The sequence below is a fragment of the Idiotropiscis lumnitzeri genome, chromosome 1, assembly GCF_059441095.1.
Source record: "Idiotropiscis lumnitzeri isolate Australia: NSW breed Sydney's pygmy pipehorse chromosome 1, RoL_Ilum_1.0, whole genome shotgun sequence".
Classification (NCBI taxonomy): Eukaryota; Metazoa; Chordata; class Actinopteri; order Syngnathiformes; family Syngnathidae; genus Idiotropiscis; species Idiotropiscis lumnitzeri.
The window spans coordinates 24,988,502-25,009,405 of NC_142391.1; the positions used below are offsets into that span (position 1 = coordinate 24,988,502).

Consider the following 20,904-nt stretch of genomic DNA (forward strand, 5'->3'; position numbering starts at 1 on the left):
AGAAGAAGCGGCTCAGATATGGATGGATATTCTGCTAAATATGTTCTATGTGGCACCACTTGTCTCAATACGCTAATCAGATTAACGGGATATGAATTACCCACCACCAACAGCATCTCAGGTGAGTAGGATGTATTCTAATGCCATTTTTTCTATTTTACATACTTGTGTTATTAAATATCGATTCTGAACTGCTCCACATGATGTGAGTTATATTAAATTTTTGGTATTGCATTGATGCATTTCCATAGTATAATTGATGTGTGGTACTTAGAGGTGGATTCAGTCGGGGTAAGTCCCCAAATTCACAGCCCGCCGCTGGTAAATGGCTTCTAGAAAGAGTTGTGTCACTTTAAATGAACACCGTTAAATGTAGCTGCTTGGACAGGCAGTCGTGTATGGTGCGGGAGTGAGGAGGTGAAAGAGCGCAAGGGCTGTCTGATCTCATCGCATCAGGAGATGACTCTTCCTCAGCGTCCTTTTGATACGCCGTGCGCTCGTCACACGCTCCCGGGGACCAAATTGGCACATTTGCTGGTGCCGCGTTTGCGCGTCTGTGGCCAGATTCCGCCACTTTGGAACGCCTCGCGTTAGCCTGTGGCAGCTCAGGGCAAGGACACGATGTATGGGTTAAATAAAAGTGTCACTGTGGATGTGTGTTTGCAAACGCAGATGGTTTCGACTATTGGAACGGTCTTTTACAAGAAGTTGTTCAGAATCTAGGACCTTGTAAAAAAAGATTATTGGGCCTTTTAAACGCTTCATAACGCCGACAACATGTTTGTCCTCAACGGCGAGGCCTCGACACACTTTGTTGACCAAACGTGGCCTCCTCTATTTTTGTTTTTCGGCTGTAAAAGCTGGACAAACAATTTGGTTGTCTTTTCACGTTGGTTATTCAATGCAAAACGCAAAGGCCGGGCTGTTTGAACCAAATGTTGCCGTCATAAAACCGCAAGAGACAGTGGCACCTTGGCTTACAGCTGTTTTTTTTCGGTCTTTAAATGTGATTTAGAAAAAGTCATAGGGCTCTATTTTCCTCCCCTATGAGAGTCTTGCGTGAGGCGCGCTGCAAATCTGCGCAGGGGCAGATTAGACTGGGTTTTGGTATTTTTACTGATGCACACGGACATTTTGCAATGTTCTGGAAGTAAACAGCCAACTTGCCCACTATGATTCAGGTTTGACGTACGTGGTTGTCATATTTTTGAATGAATCACAAGGACATCCCCCACAGGTCTGCAGAATCTGTCTGAGTGTGACACGCTGAAAAACACAGCGTTACATTACCTGCGCCAATAGACGTGGTCGCAGCAGGCATGAGGCGTATTCGGCTTTCAGCCACCGAATTGTCAGGTGTGCTGGGCGCATGTCAAAAGAAACACCCTCGGTATGCCAGAACGTCCTGCATGGTGCAGAGCAGTTTGCCAAATTCCAAAACGAGGCTTGTACCAGCATGAGAATGAAGATGAGTCACTTTTCACGCTCCAGCGCAGCTGTGCCATCTACAAATAGAGAGCCCATAGTCTCTTGAGGATAATTGCAACATGTTTTAGAGGAACTAAAAAATCTTTTTGTTTTGGGATTTTTTGGGGGGTAAAAAAAGTCAGAATAAGTCATTAAAAAAATGTATATATATATATATATATATATATATATATATATATATATATATATATATATATATATATATATGTAAAGGAAATTGTACATCCATCCATTATCTGAACCACATTATAATACTTACCAAAAAAAAGAGAAAAGTTACATGATGGGACGGAACATTTTTTTTTTCATTCAAGCAATCACAAAGCAATTTGTATTCACAATGTCCACTTTGAAACAACACTGTGCCACATGGTGGCCTTAACTTCAGATCCCGCCACCCTCAGACTACTCTAATGTTGTTGCCTCTTATTTTCTACTTCAAAAACGGCGTCACAAGATGGCCTCTTTGGTGTTATTGTGTATGTTCGAGAGATAATTGTGTGCACAACGGGAGTTTCTCGAAAGTTTCTCAAGATTTGATCAAAGACAAAAAGTTTTGCAGCAGACTAATGGTGTTCTCCCGGAGGCTGGACACGCGCACAACAGGCGTTTGGCCACTGCAACTTTAATGCGCACGCACACACATTTTGATCGGAACAGCTTGTCTTAGCGACTACACCGGTCTTCACGGAACATTAACGGGCTCTAATTAAAACATGAAGCAATATGTTGTTTTGCAAGCATTACTCTTTTTTTTTTCTTTGCATCTTCCTTCGTGGAGCCTTAGGGAGCACACCTTGAGTCTATTTCCCAGTCTCATCCCTGTAGTCATTCACATATGCTATGGTGTCTAGTGTGGGGGTGTGTGTGGGGGTGTGTGTGTGTGTGTTGTTGCATCTCCTTTTCCACTAACAACATGACTACAGACGACGCTGACCCTCGTATGAATCGAATTCAAGTACAAACTAGATGCGGCTTCCCGTGATCGTTGTTTCAAGTTTTCCAACTCCAACGCACTTTAAACACATATTTGTATTTTTCATTGTACTGAAATGTATGAGTTTACTTCTTTAGGAATTGACATGCATATATTTGATTCCCACTGATAACAACAACCAGAACAGCACAAACCAAAGTTGAATTTGAATTTTTGAAAGACGTGTGTGTGTGTGTTCCCCTCTCTTGATTGTATGGCTCCACATATGGCTGGATGGAATTAGGCAAATCACTTACAATATGTTCACGGGCGCAGCAATGGCATTCACAATATGGCTTGTGAAACGACATTTAAATTGCCCATGCAGCACAATGCGGTCTTTGAATGCCCTGCGGTGGAGAAAACAACCCCATCAACTTCCATTTAGAGACATTTTGCGAACAAGAAAGTAAGTTAACTTGTATTTGCAATCAATATTCCCCATTTAAATGAACTGAAATTCCATGTATCTGTTCAGAACCCCCAAAGACTTTTTAATTGAAAAAAATAGCACCGTATTAGAACATGTAAATTTAAAGATATAATAAAACCAAAATAAAGAAAGAAAAAAACGTAAGCGTTCGATACAGTGGACCACAGTATTCTGTTGACTCGTTTGCAGCACCAGGTTGGCATTGGTGGCAGACAGAACTTTTTGTGTAAGCCCTGGTTGCTCTGAGCGCTGATCTGCCCCACTGTCATATGGTGTTCCACAGGGCTCCATTTTGGGGCCCCTGCTGTTTTCATTGTATTTTCTACCCCTAAATTCCATCTTACTCGTATGACAGTCCATCATGTTGATGTATGTTAAAGAATATTCCTCATAGCCAGACAGCATGTGGCCAAGTAAAAGGTGGCTTCCTCTGGTCAGGTCATTAAATTTCCCGGTACCACCGAACACCCGGTGAACCTGGTGAACACCAGGCGGTCTCCGCCTTAGCTCGTATTAATGCAAACGTTGTGCTACAGCTGGTCGGGGCAAGGGAAAGGGCACGTCTCGCATCAGATCATTAATTCCGCCCACAGAGATGAGCAGCAAAAAAAGAGAAGAAAATTACACACGCAGATGAGCCTCTTCTCCAGAGAGTGGCCACAAAAAAACGTTTTACAAAGAATAAAGGCGAAGTCTAATGATTGTTGATGGAAAATAATGTAGTATCTACATATCATATTCACGTGTGTCATCATCAAACCGCTTATCCTATAGAGGGTCGCTGGAGCCTATCCTAGCTGACCTCTGGCCAAAGGCACACTACACCGCAAACTGGTCGCCAGCTCGTTGCAGGGCACACACAATCACCATCACTGAGTGGGAACCAATCCCAAGCTGCCCACTCACAAGTCAGGCGAGTGAAGCACAACACCAACAGTTAACGAATCATATTCTCTCAACAAAAAAATAAGAATGAGGGACAAAGTTTAAAATTTAGTCCACTTGATGGGAAATTAAAGTCATTTGTATTTTTTATCTCTATTTTTGCAGCATTGTGGAGGGGGCTCGGTGGCAAGCGCAAGCAATTAATTAATCATAATTTTTCAAGACAATGTAAAGAAAAAAAATACTGAAGTGAATTTTGACTCTTAGAAGATGAAAGATCAAAGTTCTGAAAAATAAAATGGGACTGAAGTGGTACCCAGACTTACAAGTAACCCCCAAGTCATGTCTTTTTGTCATGTCATGTGCGTTCAAAGCGGTTCCACTTGAGTGGAGTGGAAAAAAAAAACATTGATGCAGTTCACATTGAGAAAGGAGAGCCCCAGTTACTGATTGAATGACGGTCAAACACGCAAAAACAAAATGAGAACACTCTCAAGGAGCTGCTGTAGCCCACAACTCACGCTGACACGCCGCTTAACCTGTAAGCCAGACTTCAGCTCCAGATGTCACTCAATAGAAAACGAAAAAAAAACATCCAAAAGTGACAGTGGAGTAGGTACACAGTAACTATTAACAACTACAAGCTGGGGCAGCCTTGGTTAAGTCTGTCACCCAAAAATGGCGTTATTGGTGACATACTTGTCTATTTTAACTTTCATATTTTGAGTGGGGGGTTTCGAGAGACTGTTTTTTTTTTTTCTGATCGGCTCGTTATATTGTAGTTCAGAAAAAAGTCAATTTTGGTTTGAATAATAAAGTCGCTGCTGAGAAAATATGTAGGAGTATTTATGAAACTATCAATGAAGATTAATTTTGTAATTCTAATTTCTAAAAACATTTTTACTTGTTTTTCATAATATTAAAGTCTTATTTTTCAGATTGTAATCTTGTGAAAACAGCCATATTTTCTTCTAGCAAAAGAGATGGTAGTCTTGCTAATTAAAAGTAAATTTAAATGTCTGGAAAAAAAAGCCTTTTTCTTCCTCTTTGAAGTTATTGTTTGTCTGTGTTTGTTTTTTGGTCTCCAGCGTGGCCCGAAAACTCAACGGCACATTCGTATCAAGAAAATAAATCTACTTCCGCATCCCGATTCACACACAAACCCAGCTCAAGTCACCAATGTCAGCTCCGATTCAAAAGTGAGAAAAAGCTGACGTGCAACTAAACACCGTCCGTCCATGACTGACCCCCACAGCTGTAAGAGCGCTGTGGGCGAGATGAAAAAATGAGTATCTTTTTGCAATGAAATGCTTCGGAATCCCTCACGGTGATCAGTGGGGGTCAAGGAGAGTGGAAGCTGGCGATAAAGATGGAAATGCAGGGAGGGAGTGAAAGAAAGAGACATCAATCTCCCCCACCCCCTCCCACCACATGCACATACACTTTCGCTGTGGTCTGGGCTACCTGTCCTGTTCCTGACATCAACAATACTCAGCCTTCTGGCAAGTCATCAATCAGTCACACGCTGACAAGCTGGCGGAACTGAATGCTCCGTCTGTGTGTGGGTGTGAGCATTGAAGTGCATGAGTTGAGTGTATATTGGGGGTGTAGAGGGCACATTAGGCAGGTGAAAAGAGGAGTAGTAACAGATCGAATGGACCAGTCACTGCAGGGGGAAAGGAAGACGACAACAAAGGGGGGGGGGGGAAGTAGAAGAGTCAAGTTAGAATTGTTTGGCTTGTTCTCTTCAATAGCATGTATGATCTTGTTTATATATGTTTTAAGTTGTTTTTGTTTGTTTTTTTCCCTCACTATTGTAGAATAAAAAGATACTCTTTCAAGCATAACAGTTTTTTTTTTCAGGAACAAAAAAAACAACTGTTTTGGGAGAAAATTAGATTTTTGGGGGGGGAGAAAAAATCTTTTTGGGATTTGATTTGTTTTTTTTAATTTATAGAAAATTTGTCATAATTTCAGAAAAAAAGAGCATTAATTCGAGAGAAAATTTGTGTTTTGGGGAAAATGTTCATTTTTAGAGAAAGAGTGATGTTTTATAGGGGAAAAATAGAATTCTTTTGACTTTATTGAGAATAAATTGCTGAGTTTACAAGAATAAAGTTGTTGTTTATTTGAGAAGTAATGGTAACGTGCCAGCATTCTTGAGAAAAAAAAATTGGGGGTGAAAAATTTAGTAATATCATGAGACTAAAGAGATATTTTTAAGAGGCTTGCATAACTTCGATTAAATATATATATATATATATATATATATATATATATAATTATTTTTCTTTCAAGAGAAAATAGTTGTGGTGACGTTAGGTTATTGGAGGCACTTGGGTACTGCAATTGCCCATCCACTTTTCATTGTTGTCCAGAGACGTCAACTTGGATGTAGTCTAGCTCTAAATCCCTTCAATGCGCCTGATAGTCCATTTGAACATTGGCGCATCCTCGCAATAAACATACCCTCGTAAATCACAAAGGATATCTATTAAATTAGCCCTGCAGCCAGATCAAATCAGGCATAATTGGTTAAATGCATTATACTGATTAATCGCCTCGCGGGGCATAATAAAGTAAAAGGCAGGATGAGCAGAAGAGATATATATTCTTTGTCTGTACGAAATCTTTACAAATGGCCTGACAAAGGCCCGTTGGTTTCCTCCGCCCCCGCGGATCGGCCGTTGCTCGCCTGGTTCTCGCTTTTGATGGTTTTGTATCTGGTGGTTAAAGCTGCGTCTAAACATCTTCATCTGCCGTCTGATGCACGAGCTTTTAGAAATAAAAAGAAGCTTAACTGTCCGTTCCAATAAAGAAAACAACGTTCTTCTGCTCTACAACAGTAAATGCTGCCCGGATTACAAGAAAGGCCATTGTCTTCTGAGCGATGCCGTCATTAAAGAGCACTTTAGAGAAGGACAAACACTTCATTGCAAAAAAAAAAGAAAAGAAGAGTTTCAAATGACATGTACAGTGGTTTGCACACTGAAAAGGCTGGGGGCAATGACAGTTTTCGTTTGGAACAGCACACATTCGCCTTGCGGTGTTGGGGGTGGTCTTGTGCAAGGTCATTATCATCATCAGGCAAAATCCTGTCTGAAAAATGTGATGTAAAACTTCATGTGTTCACAATATGGTGAGTTATTGTCATGTCTCGGGCTTAAAATAGGACAAATTTTATAATAGTTAGAATACTTGAGTATTGCATTAGTATATAGAGACCTTTGAGACTTTTTTAGTGATGAAGGGCAAAATAAATTTGACTTGACTTGATCATTGCTGAAGATTTAGCTGACCCAACACAATCATATTTCAACGGTAGAAATCATCAGAGCTATCCAAAAACTGGCGGTGCAATGCAGCTACGTGGAGAGCAACAGTTCAACCATTTAGAGCTCAATGGTTTTGTGTTGGTTACACCTCAAACTATTATAGAGAAGTGTTATCCTGTAAGTTGTTTATTCGATCTGAGTGTGAACACAAGCTGTTGAGCTCTTGATGTCAAACCTGAATATTGTCAGCCTGCAGCGAAAAAGAATAAAATAAAGGAATTCGCACTCACTATTTTTGAAGGGCAGCATACATTTGTGAATATAAACGCAAAAGATTCACTTCAAAGTGCAACAAAGTCGGTGAGAAATGACTTGTTGGAGGCCCAAAGAGAACAAACTCCTTCTGCATTATTAATACACCGATATGAAAGTTCCATCATATCCTGTCAGGATGGATAGATCTCTTAGACAAAGCCGCGGCTGCACATATACATACATATGCCTTAAGAGTTCAAATCCTGACAGCTCCTCTCTTCAAAGAAAAAAAAAATCTTCCACGCATCGCTTTGCTTGTGAAATCTCAAAATCCGCTTGACCTTCACCGCGTTGCCTTGAAGGCGTTCCACCACGTCTGTCCATCAATCTCACACAGCGGAGAGACGAAGAAATGGATTAACTTCACATTTCTTTTTCGAGCGCACCGCTTTATGTTTCCGGGGTCGCGTAATTATCGGCCCACCGGTGGGGAAACGTGACATCAATGTCACTTGCGGTTGTGGAGAATTCATTGACTGAACGGCAACTAATTACATATTTCTATTCAGAGTTGAAACCTTTAAAGAACACACTTATCCACCAGTTTATTCACATGTTTGCCGAGGCCAGAAGGGCAGCGTTTTTCTCCCGCCTCTAAGCCGACTTTGCACATCTTTCCAACTTCCTAACCTTGCCGCATCACTCCCACTCAACTTGTATTCCATTCCATTCTTCTCGACTCCATCAATCTTCAAATCAGATTAACCAGTGGTTCATAACTTTGCTTCTGCACGAAGCAATTTCTAAAATGCCAACGCTCAGGTTAACTGTGAAGTAAACCCCAATTGTATTTTGCATTTTTTGTTGTAGGCAGACTCCCTGTTTATGCCGTAATAACGAGCATAACAACGGGTTGATGATATGGTGGTTTGAACAAAAAAATTTTGCTGCGTGTATCTTCAACTGAAAAATACGGTGTGTGCCTTGGCTTAAATAGTAAAGCTTGGGAAACACTGGGTTAGAGATTCCACCTTACTACATTATCACCACAGGAAAAAAAAAATAATAAATAAATAAATAAATAAATAAATAAAAAAATTAAAAAAAATATATATATATATACTGAATTTCATATGATCCATTTAGTTTTTTCATATCCCTAATCCTTGGCAGAAGTAAGCCAGAGAAGACAACCAGTCTACAGCGAGAGCACAGGCCGTAATCAAGTCATCAACTATTCCAATACACCGAGGTGTCCTGACTCACAGCCCAGATTCAACATCAATCACTGCGGATTTGTTTGTATGCCTCCTTTTAAATCACAACATATCCCCTCAAACACCACCAGCGATGATTCACTACTTTGCATGATTTGCCCCGATACAAGGACGTCGGCGTGTTTTCGACAATGAGCCTCGGTAATGACGTCGAGGAAATACATGGAAATGAAATCAGACGTCTATTCTTCAGCGACGATGCCCCGGTGAGGGTGTTAGGAAAAGACGGTGAAAAGGAGAAATGGGAAGAGGAGGCGGAGGAGAGCGTACAGGTAAATCCGATTGAAAAGGAGACAGAGGAGCTGGCAGCGATGTGCAGGCGGAAAAGAAATAAATCACAAGAGTGAGGAAGAAATGATATACTGTGGAGATGGATGGCAAATAGATGGGGAGAGAAAGAGAGCAGGAGGGAGGTGGCGGTGGGAGCGTCAAAGGCAGTGGGAGCTCTGAGGAGGAAATCAGCTGCTTTCTAATGGACGCTGATTACATCTCCTCCTAAATGTCAAGTATATTTCCATTTAAAGTGGCTCACCACGCTTAAAACGCCAAGAAAAGAGGCGCACACACAGACCACATGCACAAACATTTTGCCCAAATATGGGCATACAAACTCAATTCAAACATTGAATAATAAGATCAACGTATAAAACTACAGCCAATAACTTGATTTTGAAAATGAATAAGATGTGTGAATAATATTTAAGTTGCATGTTATACTTTCTGAACACGAGCTTAGTTTCATTTATGCAGCTAAAATTCGGGCGAAATGCAATCAGTATCTTTGCGGAAAGAGTTGTAAAAAAAATAAAATTAATCCATTTGCTGGAATATCCATTTCGTTTTAACATGAAGCTTGAGTTCACGCGGATATTCGCTTATATAAATATATATATATATATATATATATATATATATATATATATATATATATATAAGAAAAAGTCCATAATCATATATCTCTTAGAGTGTGCACCCAAACTTTTGTGCTCCAATAAAAAAAATTTAAAAAGACAAGGAAAAAAAGTAAGCCCTGTATTGTAGTATAATACGAATACTAATTAAGAAGACATTAAAAGAAATACTGCAATTTGTCAGTTGTTTCAAAGTTTGCCAATTTTTGGGAATTTCCTTTGCCTCTACATAGCTACCCAGTAAACAATTACAGTGCAGCTCGGCTTTACCTGCCACACATTTATCAGCAAAAGTGCCACTGCAGCAGAATGCAACCAAATGGCATCACTAAAACACGCATTTACACTCCCTCCTCAGCCTCCACCTCTATCATATGGACCCGCCTGCGAATCTGCTCTGAACCAATGACGCGTGCGCTCCTACGAGGGGCGCTGGTAGGGGTCTCCGCATAATGACAGCCAGTCAGGATCAACGCTGTCGTCGTGCAAAGCAAAGAGAGACAAGATGGATGAGCGGCCCCGGGCAGCAACTGGCGCAAACACAGCTGAGGGATGGATACAATATGTCACAATATAACACACAGGTGGGAAAATGCGTGTGTGTGTGTGGGGGTGTGTGTGGGGGTGTGTGGGCATGTGTGTGTCAAAGCACAAACTATCAACTAAATTTTCTCTACAAACAAGAGATAGTGAAAAATGCATTGAGTCTTGTATTGAAAATGAAACCAACAAATTTAAGGCTGCATATATACATGATGACATTATATTCCCCAACAAAATAAATACATATTTTCAACAAAATAGGGCAAATTAGTGATGCGCATCTCTTATTAAAAGACAATTCGAGACAGTGTGATGCACAGGATAGCAAACGATTCATGGACGGTTCGATTTGAAAGTGGAAGGACTGGAATGGCTCAGTCCAAGATGGTATGACGCAATGACTTTTTTACATATATTTGAATAAACTTGTCAGTCATGTAAATGTGTCATTTGTTTCTAAGACACTTTATATCTCACCAATAAAAGAAGTGGAACTATTTGGTCTGATTTGATACATCGCATAAAATACATGTAGAGGAATATTTGAGGGAAAAACGGGACATTTTTGAAGGTGAAAAAATATAATATATTCCCTATATAGGAACAAATTGGATACTCTAATCAATTTTAATCAGAGTGGAATTACATTTAAAATTTAATGTACCTTTTTAACGGGAAGGACATTTTAACCATCTCCCCCAAAAGCCAGCATCATGAATCATGCATTTTTACTACACATTCTGTTTCCGAGGCAATCTAAAAGCCAGACATCAATCACAAAGGAGTTGACAGCATACACCTGCTATCATAGTAGTCAACGACGTGAACCGTTGCACAATGAAACTAAAATTAGAGCAGAAACAAGCCCTCACGCTCCCATCTTCATGGCGAATCCTCCAAACGATCGTCAAACTTTGGTGCCATGTTCCGCCCACATTAGCTAAATGAGCTTCACTATTTAGCGGGGCCCATCTGTCGAGGATACAAGCCAACGATCGGGGCGGATTCTTTTAGTAGAGGTTTGTCAAAGAGCCCAGGTATTCGCACAGATTGGCTGCTTCAAACCAGGGGGCGCTGTGGAGTGCGTTTGGGTTTGTATTGATGTCGGTATCCTTAGGGTAAAAAAATGTAATTTGACATCCGCTTAGCTGTTGTGCTCTCGTCTGACCCGCCCTTGTCAGCACTCGTTAACCTCCGCATGGACTTTTTCCCCCACTATACTGTACTGTTATTCTCTCCTTTAATTAAAGACACCAGCTAATCTCGCTTCCCACCGCGGCGTTGCCTCGTGCCTGTCACCTCCAGATGATGGGCGGCTAAGTATAGCGCTTTTCATTTGCATGTATTGACGGCGCGCGTTATAAGGTCAGCAGGGGGATTGATTTAAAAGCACTTTGAGCTCTGATGACTTTCACTTTTTGACAGAGAAGTTCTCGTGTGGGCGAGGACCAAGCGGCAGGCATCTATACTTGGAAAATCATCAATGGGCCTTCACTCCTCAGGGAAGAAACAATAACGTGGACGGGGAAGTTGAAACATAATGGAAAAATTAAATTCAAGTTTTTCATTGAAACATATAGTCCGCATGAAAAATGAATGTTTTATAATTTACAAATTATTTGCAAAGATTGTAATTAAGATGTAATGATGAAAATAAGTCTTAAATTCAATTATTTCAATAATTAAATCAATAAATTAAATTAAATGCGGAAGTATAAAAAAAACAGGGAAACAATTCAAATGAAACAAAATGCTGTAAGACCGCAAAATATTGTAAGGACTGTAAACACTCAATAATTATTATGGTTGTGTGTTAAAGTCCAAAATTAATTGGCACAAACATAAAATACGCAACGTAACACACACACACACACACACACAGAAAGAAGAATTATGCTAAATTTGAGATGTTCTGGATTTTTCACAGGTGAAATAAACCTAAAATAATTTATCTTAAAGTAAAACAAAAACAAAAAAATAAAACTGCTCAACAATATAAAAGGGAAAAAATCAATAAAATAATATTTTTTCAAAATATATTCAGCATATCCTATGCCATAGTTCTGATATAATTTCGATTATTCTTAATTATTATATATTCAAAAAGTGCAAGCCTGTCTTTGCTGCCAATAGAAATTCATGTCGCTAACCTGATTCGAATTAATATGTATCGTGTTCATTCAATTTATTTATCACTGTATCCATGAGTTTGTTGTTGTTGTAGATCTTGTTTTGGGATGAAAAGGACAAATATCTATATTTTTTTTATTAGACAGTGACATCATAAAAGTCTGTATTGCTTTGTCCCCTAGTAAAGTCAAGTTCATTTGCATACAGAATCATTTTCCCTAAGTGGCTACTCCAGCAGCTGTCTGGCGTTTGTTAACCAATAAAAAATAACAAAAAAAAAACTGATTAACCTCCATTTTACATTTATCAAGAGATCTATTGAGGGGAGGGTGCCGAACTGATTAGATTAAATAATGCCCCTGCCTCGGAGACGTAGCCCTTTAGCAAATGAGGCCGTAAAAAGAAGCCTTTTGGATTCCTGAGTACAATGAAATCCGGGTGTCATGACAACGCACCGTACGTCTTTGAGCCCGCACGAGACGTCGCTTAGTGGCCCGTTGACGCGGCAGGGAGCCCGTTTGAGCATCCATCACTTTTTTTTTACGGGTCCCGTTCTGTTTGCATATTTTCCCCACCAATAAACAACATGAGTGATGTGCCACGTAATGCGCCGTAATGGAGATTTATACAATCGGTTGGGGGTGCGGGAGACAGTCTGGGAATCAGGTGGGGCTGCATCCGCGTGATTTATTTCATTTAATTAGATCGCTGATGTAAAACAGCTCGCAGGGATAAAAAAGAAAAAACGTAAAGACCACTGTCAAGGGAGGCGTAAATACTGCCCGACTTTTCTCATCTTCCCTCTGCTTGTACACAAGCTTGCATTTATTTACGATGCCTTTGCAGTGACTCTCAAAGTAAGTACCACTAGTGGGATGCAGACTCCCTCTAGTGGTGCATGAAAGAATTCCTGACCATGTACAGTTCAGTTGGATTTAACTTTGAAGTTAAGTTAAGTATGCGATTGTCAAAAAAAATCATTATAATTTGTCAAAATCATCTGTCACTGGCCCCATCTTGTTCCTCTTATTTGCCTGGCAAGAAAACACCTCGCCCGAGGAAAAACAACCGATAGTAACAGAAGGCGTGATTGACGAGGTTTCAATCATTTGCCGTGCACTCGTTGGCACACTCATAGCGGGTATGCATGCACTTGAAGCCTCGCGTTGACCTGTTTGATACCTTGGGTTTCAGGTAACCATCTCACATTTGTCAAGACTCGGCGGAAGACTAGCAAGCAGAAACATGCAAAGGAAGCAAAACAAGCTAAAAAGAAGGAATACGACAATTTGTTCTAATTAGTGTTGTTTTGTAGATGTGATCAGCAACTTTGTTAGCAAAGTAAGACTACATTCGTTAGCAATGTTGACACAACAAACTCTCCCGGTAAGGTCAGCTGGAAGTATTAGCGTATTTTTGGTTCACTCTGTAATTCCACCCGTACTCGTATTACAGAGAAGAACGTTGAAAAAAAAAAAAATAAATAATGTTTGACTTTCCTAGGCTCTTTTTAATTTCTTCATCTTGTCTTTGTATTATTCAACCAACAATTTAAAGATGGAATTCATTACGTCAATTGTCATTATTTGCCTTGGGAAAATAGGAATTTTGTAACGCTTGACGTGTCAATTAAAAGGCTAATTTCATCAGCAAGCACAGATCACATTGGTGAATGTTTTATGAGTCCTATATGCAACTTTGGTCATCGGAAATCTACATAATGAACGACCCTGTGATTTATGTCCAGTCGGCAAATAAGGCTTTGACCCTTTAGGGGTTCTAATGGGCTTTTTTTTTCCCACCCTCAAATTGTCTCCTGAGCTACTAGTCATTAAATAAAACATGATCCCTCAGGAGCTGCCACAAGCCTATAAAAGCAACACGTTAGCAAGCCACCTTGCAGCTTTTAGATTAGCTGTTAAACAGTTGAGTATTTTAGTTAAATCAAACCATTTTCCTCAAAATACGCTCTGTAAAATGACACATTCAGGGTCAATGAAGAGTGTTTTATACAATTGTGAGGAAAAAGAACATGTCACAAATCTGCAGATGAATTTATGGGAGATTCAGGGTAATTGATTAAACATGTTCCATAACTCAACATATTCAAATCAAAATCTTCATATTGGGAATCACCCTAGATGTGTTTTCAGATGAACATTTACTGTAATTATGAATGTACTACCGTGTCAGCCAGAGCTGGGCAGTCCATCCCGAATTTTTATGAATAAGGCCGGAGGGTCGAGGCTGAAAGGCTACCCAGATCGTACCCGGAGGGCGGGGGACTGACCGTCAAAAAAGGGTCAAGTGCCCAGCTCTGGTGTCACCTAAGTTGAGTGACATGCCAATTTCTTCCTTGTCATATGTGGGGTCCCTGTAAGATCTTAAATGCTGTGAGTACCCTACCCTGCTTAAGATGTATTGGTGGCAGCGAAGGTATGGCGGGAAACGGCATCAATAGCCTTGTGTTCCGGCAGAAGATGGGCACCCAGGCGGGGTGTATGCAGCAGAGGATTGTTGAGGGTCGCGTTGAAGGTTCCCTTCAGCAATGTGTTCATGATGCCTGGACTCAACTGCACACAAATACAACCATAGAAAATGCCAGTGGTTACATTTCTTTTTGCATTTGTACAAAAAGTGTAAATCCTCCCATGACTTCGAGCTACGAGTTATTGTTTTTGTTTCACAGTAGTTCCCGTCATTTTCCAAATCAAACCGAAATGTAATTGCCAGTTGTTCAGTCAGTCTGACAGAATTAAGCATCATAATTTTACCCATTTTATAACTTTCAATTAGCAATGCTTCACTGATTTTTACATGGATGAGCAGTAAAAGTTACTGCATCTTCTCAAGATACATTGTGAGATACAGTGAGGCCACCTTATAGCGGATAACTTATGCGAACAGCTCTACAAGTGGGAAAACTCCCTTTACATTTGAAAGGGAGTGATTTCAAACACAGCTACAAATCCTGCTTTCCTCCCATCCAGGAAATGCTCGACAAACCACTTCCTGGGTGCTATCAAAACCGTCAAGCCTCCCTTCCCGCCTCCACCCACAGTGACCTCCTGGTGATCGTGCACATCATCAGTATGCCCGCAATGCCGTAGCTGGGATTTAGGCACAAGGGGCCAGAGCGCTCAGATCTCCGTCTTGATCCTGATGGGAAAAGAGTTGCGGGTTCAACTCCGGGTCACGCTCGGAGGGGGTGCACTGGAGGTGGATGGTTAAGAGCCCCTTTGGAAGTGACGACACCATCGGCATGGCAATGATGAGGAAGATTATGGGATGTTTGGCTGGGTCAGAGAGGGGAGAGGGAAAAGGGGGATCTATGCAGGGAATGGTGTTAGTGGGTCGGAACACAGACGTGTACATGAGTCTTTCCCACAACACACACACGCGGGGGCGTACAAGAGACTTTAAATTCAACACCGGCTTTGTAAGGTAAATGCTCATTTTTTACAAATACACGCTTAATAGTAAAATGCCAACTTCTTTTATATATTAACATGATACGCGCAACGTTAGACATGTCGCACTCTTGTGGATCAAGCTGTCTCCGGTAAGAAGAGCGGATTACGCTACATGCTCCATCTGGATCTGTCCGTCCATAATTGCTTCACGTGCAAGCTTTGTGCGGCAGCGTGGATTCGCTTTCGGATTCACAAGAAAGCACAAGTGTATTTCTCTGTGATGTCAACTCTTTCACTACAGTTTATGTGGAGTTTAACCTGTAAAAGCTACCATTTTTTTTGCACCCTTCCATGTTGACCAGTGGTGGGCCGGTCAAGGCCTTCAAGGTCTTCTCTGCTGGCCTAACATAATCAAGCAATCGTGATCATATTCTTCATAGTGATGTCATATTACTTCATTGTGTTGTATTTTTAGGTGAGAGTTTTTATCCAATCATAATTCAGCTGGCTCGTGTTGCCAGGCAGATTTCATAATACGAGTAGCACGCACTATTCGTCCGAGGCCTTCAGTGTGAGTGAAAGGGGCGCTTACAGTTAATAGACAGTTGCCATGGCCAATCAGATCACAAGTTGATGACAGGAAGGCATTCTCGCAGGCCTAACGTTGAAGGTGATGAATAAGTCTTGTGATTGGTTATGCACTTGTGAGGAGGCAACGCCATGCGGAATCAACACACCAGAAAGTGGTGACCGTTCAAAAATCTCAAATATATTCTTGCTTTTTTAAACCACAATGGCTGAAAGAGGGAATGGTGTAGATTTGATTGCAGTTATACTTGCGAGGCCATTTTCAAGGCGGACCTTTCAAGAGAAGCTAGGTCTATCGAAGCTTATTGTGGTTAGGTTTGGAATGTATCCGCTATGATAAAGATACTGTATTGTGTTTACTCCAGTTCAGCACTGGCAAAGGAGAGTTCTGTTGTATTTCACAGCATATTATAGAAGATGTGTCCGATTAGTTGCGAGATGAATATCCTTTGCATGCCTGCTTGGATATTAGTCGCCATTAGGGTCCATTAAATGTACGGTAGAATTGCACTAAAAGTGTAACACGAGCAATGTAACCTCGCCTGAAGAGTTTGGTAGCGGGAATCGTTAAAAGTCTCATGTGGAGCCTGCTCATCAGGAGATATCAATAGAATAATGCGGATAATGAACATTACAGTTTTCGAGATCGACACCCGTCCTTTTACATTTGTCTGCGCCCGACAACTAATCCCCGAGAGTCGTTTTACATTGAGGTGTAGCACACACGGTTAAATGAAGCTCAAGCAATAAGAGTGATGTCGTACGTGGGGAAGGGTAATCAAGCCTACTCTCCAGAAGTAGGCGACTCACGTGGTGCGCCGGAGCCCCTGAATGAGCTCCATCAGCGGGCTAATGCAACTGGAGAAGGCAGCGATAGCGCATTACAGCCACTTTCACAGACGAGCGCGCATGAGCACGCGTCGATGCTAATGCCCAAATAGGTACAATTCCCCGTGCACCGCCATCTGCTCGCCAGCAGTATAAACAACCTCGTTGAACGCCGCTCCTTCTTCCTCCCACCTTTACACATCCATCCCTCACGCCGCACTCATCTTTGCCACCGTCTCATCCTCGTGCCGAATGAATGGCCTGTGGTGTTGAAAACGTACCGGCAGTCACCAGGCTAATTACTGAGACGTGGGCTCTGGCATGCCTTCCACACGAGGGGTAAGGAAAAGGTAGCTCAAGTTAAATTGAGACAGTGTGGCTTAACTTCAAAACACCTGTTCATGAGCAGGATACACACATGCCGAGAATCGGTAAACAATTCATTTGAGCTTTTTTTTTTCTCATGCACCCATCACTATCAGCGGTCTCTAAAAGATCCCAAGTGAGTATGCTGTGGTGTGCGGTGTGTTACTTGTGACACTTCTTAAGGCTGCTTTATACTTCCGTGTCCGATGTCCGTGCGTACGTCACTGCGTCAAATGCCTTCACACTCTCGCGTACCCACAAGCGTTGATTGAAAAATGTGCTGCAGTTTCACTCCAAGTAAGGGGGGGCGCTACAGTGAATTTGTCAATCCAAACCTTCCTCCTTCACCTTGGTACGCCAACAATTCCAAGCCAACAGCTGCGGAAATGTCATGCCAGTAGTTGGCAGCCATTTGGCCATCTTTATAAAAGGTGGAGCTGGCATAATAAAGACGGATATAATTGCGCACCTCCTCGCACAGTCGCTCGTCTACTTGGTCTATGTTTTCTTGGTTCGAAAATGCGGAACTTGCTGGGAAACCTGATGTCGTCTTTGCAGCGTGTGACACAACGAACCAATCAGGAGAGAGAAGGTGTGCGTCGGCGTTCATGCAGCTACAATTTCTGACATAAGCGCTACTTGTGCTCCCGCCATGATGCGTCATGTCGCGGAGCACAACGCGTCGGTCACGTGATGCAATGCGTCAGTTGTCGACCTTGCCGACGCGGGAGTCTAACGAGGCCTTTAACGATATGATGGGGGGAGGGTTGCGCATTTGCATGTGCCCTTCAGTGGCGACTTACCCGTCTTTATACCATCAATGAATTTGAAATTAGACTGGTTAAAGAAACAATCCCATTGCTAAAATAGTTGACGTTAAATGAAATGAAAGTGGAATCCGAAGTCCGCATATTAGATTGACATGGCAACTACTCTCATAGGACAAAAAAAAACAAAAAACAATCATCCGCAAGCAACACTGGAAGCAGTGCAGCCAAGACAAACGCATTAAATTGTATAAATTGTTTGTTCTCACCAGTTCATCATTTTGTAGCAACAAATGAGAATTTAGGCTGCGAGCTTTTTCTACCACTCCTCTTCTTTGGATTTTCCAGCAATCTGGATCCTTTGTTGCAGCATTGCTGCCTCTATTTTGGTATCGTTTTAATCAGTCTAACTACTATCAGTCGCGTGTGTTGTGCTGGGTAGGTCATTTGGCGTACACCACACACCAGAGGCGATTCTTGCATCTGAGGTTTTGGGGCGGTAACCTCCCGCCTAACCAAGATCGATTGTACATTTTTTGTACATTTTTAATGCGATTTTTATGAAAGAGAAGCATAATACTTTTGGGGAAAGTCTGTGACAATCATACTGAGGCAGCAGCACATGTAAAACACAATAACAGTATACCCCAAAAACCCCCCCACCCAGACCGCAGGTGTCAAACTTGAGGCCCGCGGGCCAGATCTGGCCCACAACCTCATTTTATGTGGCCCGCGAAGGGCAAATCATGTGCGTCAACTTCCTGTTTCTAGCACATTTTCTTCAGATATGATATCTATCCATCCATCCATCTATTATTTGTACCGCTTCCCCTCTCTAGGTTTGCAGGGGGTGCTGGAGCCAGCTATCTTCGGGCAGTAGGCGGGGGACACCCTGAACTGGTTGCCAGCCAATTGCAGGGCACACAGAGACGAATAACCATCCGCGCTCACACTCATACCTAGGGGAAATTTAGAGTGTTCAATCGACCTGCCATGCATGTTTTTGGGATGTGGGAGGAAACTGGAGTTCAGATATGATATATTGCCATTTATTTGTCACCAATTTTCCCCTTTAAAAATAAATTAAAGAATTGTTGAACAGACAATTACTGACTGGCTTCTGATTTCAAAACTGGCTTTCCGTCAATTTGTTGTGTGTAGGTGATAATGTAAGGTGATCATACATTTACATGTGTTCACAGACATAACAGCCCTTTGAGGGAAACCATAACTACAATGTGGCCCGTCCACAAAAATAAGTTTGACACCCCTGCCTTAGACTGAAGCAGACCACTGTGGCGAGGACTAAAAAGACCAAAAACTGACTTCAAATGTATTTTAAGGCCTTACATATGGAACTGCATTACACAACAATATACATCACATTAAACAAAATTGACTTATGACCCTGGCTTTGCTCCTCCGAATAAGACTCATAATGTTTATTGGCATTGATCAAGCTAGCTTGGCTTCAATATCAACACGCATACGCATTGTCTCATTCCAATTCAAACAAAGCACTGCGGTGCGGTCTCTCACCACCTCAAGCATTTCCTCACTAGAAAAAAAGTGAGCCAACTCCTAACGCCACATCTGCCCAGTGACCTGTCTCACTCACAATTTGAGGTACGAGTAAAATAGGTTCAAGCTCAGTTACCGTTTTTTTTAAACGTATGGCGAGACATGTTTGAAATGTTTCAGTGTTGTGTTTAAACATTTTACTGAAAGGAATGATTCATTTTTTCCACCTACCAAGTCAGCGAAATTAAATAGAAGTTAATTAGAAGTGTTCACTTGTGTCATTTTTGCAGACACTGAACACAACACAAAGACAAAACACAAGACGTCAGTGTCACAATTCATCGTAATGTAAATGAAGAAGCCCGTGAAAGTCAATTACGACTGCGGCTTGAGGACACTTGGTCACACCGAGGCGAACGTCTGACATGGACGATGATATTCCGAGACGGTTTTAGAGTTTATTCCGACTGTTTTTGCACAAAGGCTTGGGGGCGGTGCAAAGCCGGAGCTCTGTGATAACACCAATGTATTAGCATGGATGTGAACTATTTTTTTGTTTTTTTTGTCTTTGATGTTGACTATACAAAGTCAGCGAAGACCGCAAGCAACATGCGCTCTCCCACTCACCCGCACTGTTTGTCGCCCAAAGTTGTTACTTTCATTAAAACAACACAGAATACAAGATAACGCTTTCACAGCCGCCTCGGAATTACATTGACAATGTTGTTTATTGGCTCATTTGTTACCACGGAGACCCTGGCCCAGCATGTTGGTGGTCCAGCCAGGACACCACTCATAATGCATTACATCATAAAGATCACAATTAAGATTTGTGCACAGTGATTCAACAAATATTTTTTGATGACGCTCTATATGTCTTTAACTGAAAATGACAGCGGCTGTAAAACTTGAAATAGTGATTTCTCTTTTTTCCACATTTTGATCAAGTTCCCTATCAAAAGTTACTCATTCAAGTTTATTTTTACTATTGTACTTTTGGAGTTTATTAGAATACCCTAGTGTTGCCAGAATCTTCTAGAAAAAAAAATCTAAAAAATGCTAGGCATACGAAGCATATTTATCACACCTTTTGCCACTTTCTTATTATTCCATTATAGGAACTAGAAAAATAAAAAAAATCTTTAGGTCGAAATTAAGCTTTTGGGTACATTGAGTATATTATATAATTAAATATATTAATATTAAATAGATGACGGAGAATGTCTTGAGAAAAACATAAGGCATCTG

The 20,904-nt window shown here is 41.3% G+C and overlaps 1 protein-coding gene across 1 annotated transcript in view; it reads right to left on the bottom strand.

The window, feature by feature from the left end:
- Nucleotides 1-14,584: 14,584 nt before the first annotated feature.
- Nucleotides 14,585-20,904, bottom strand: part of stpg2 (sperm-tail PG-rich repeat containing 2) — a 38,317-nt gene continuing 31,997 nt past the window's right edge. Inside the window, exon 13 of the mRNA XM_088303903.1 lies at nt 14,585-14,746. Within this exon, the coding sequence (XP_088160029.1) occupies nt 14,585-14,746 (162 nt within the window). The remainder of the gene's footprint in view (nt 14,747-20,904) is intronic.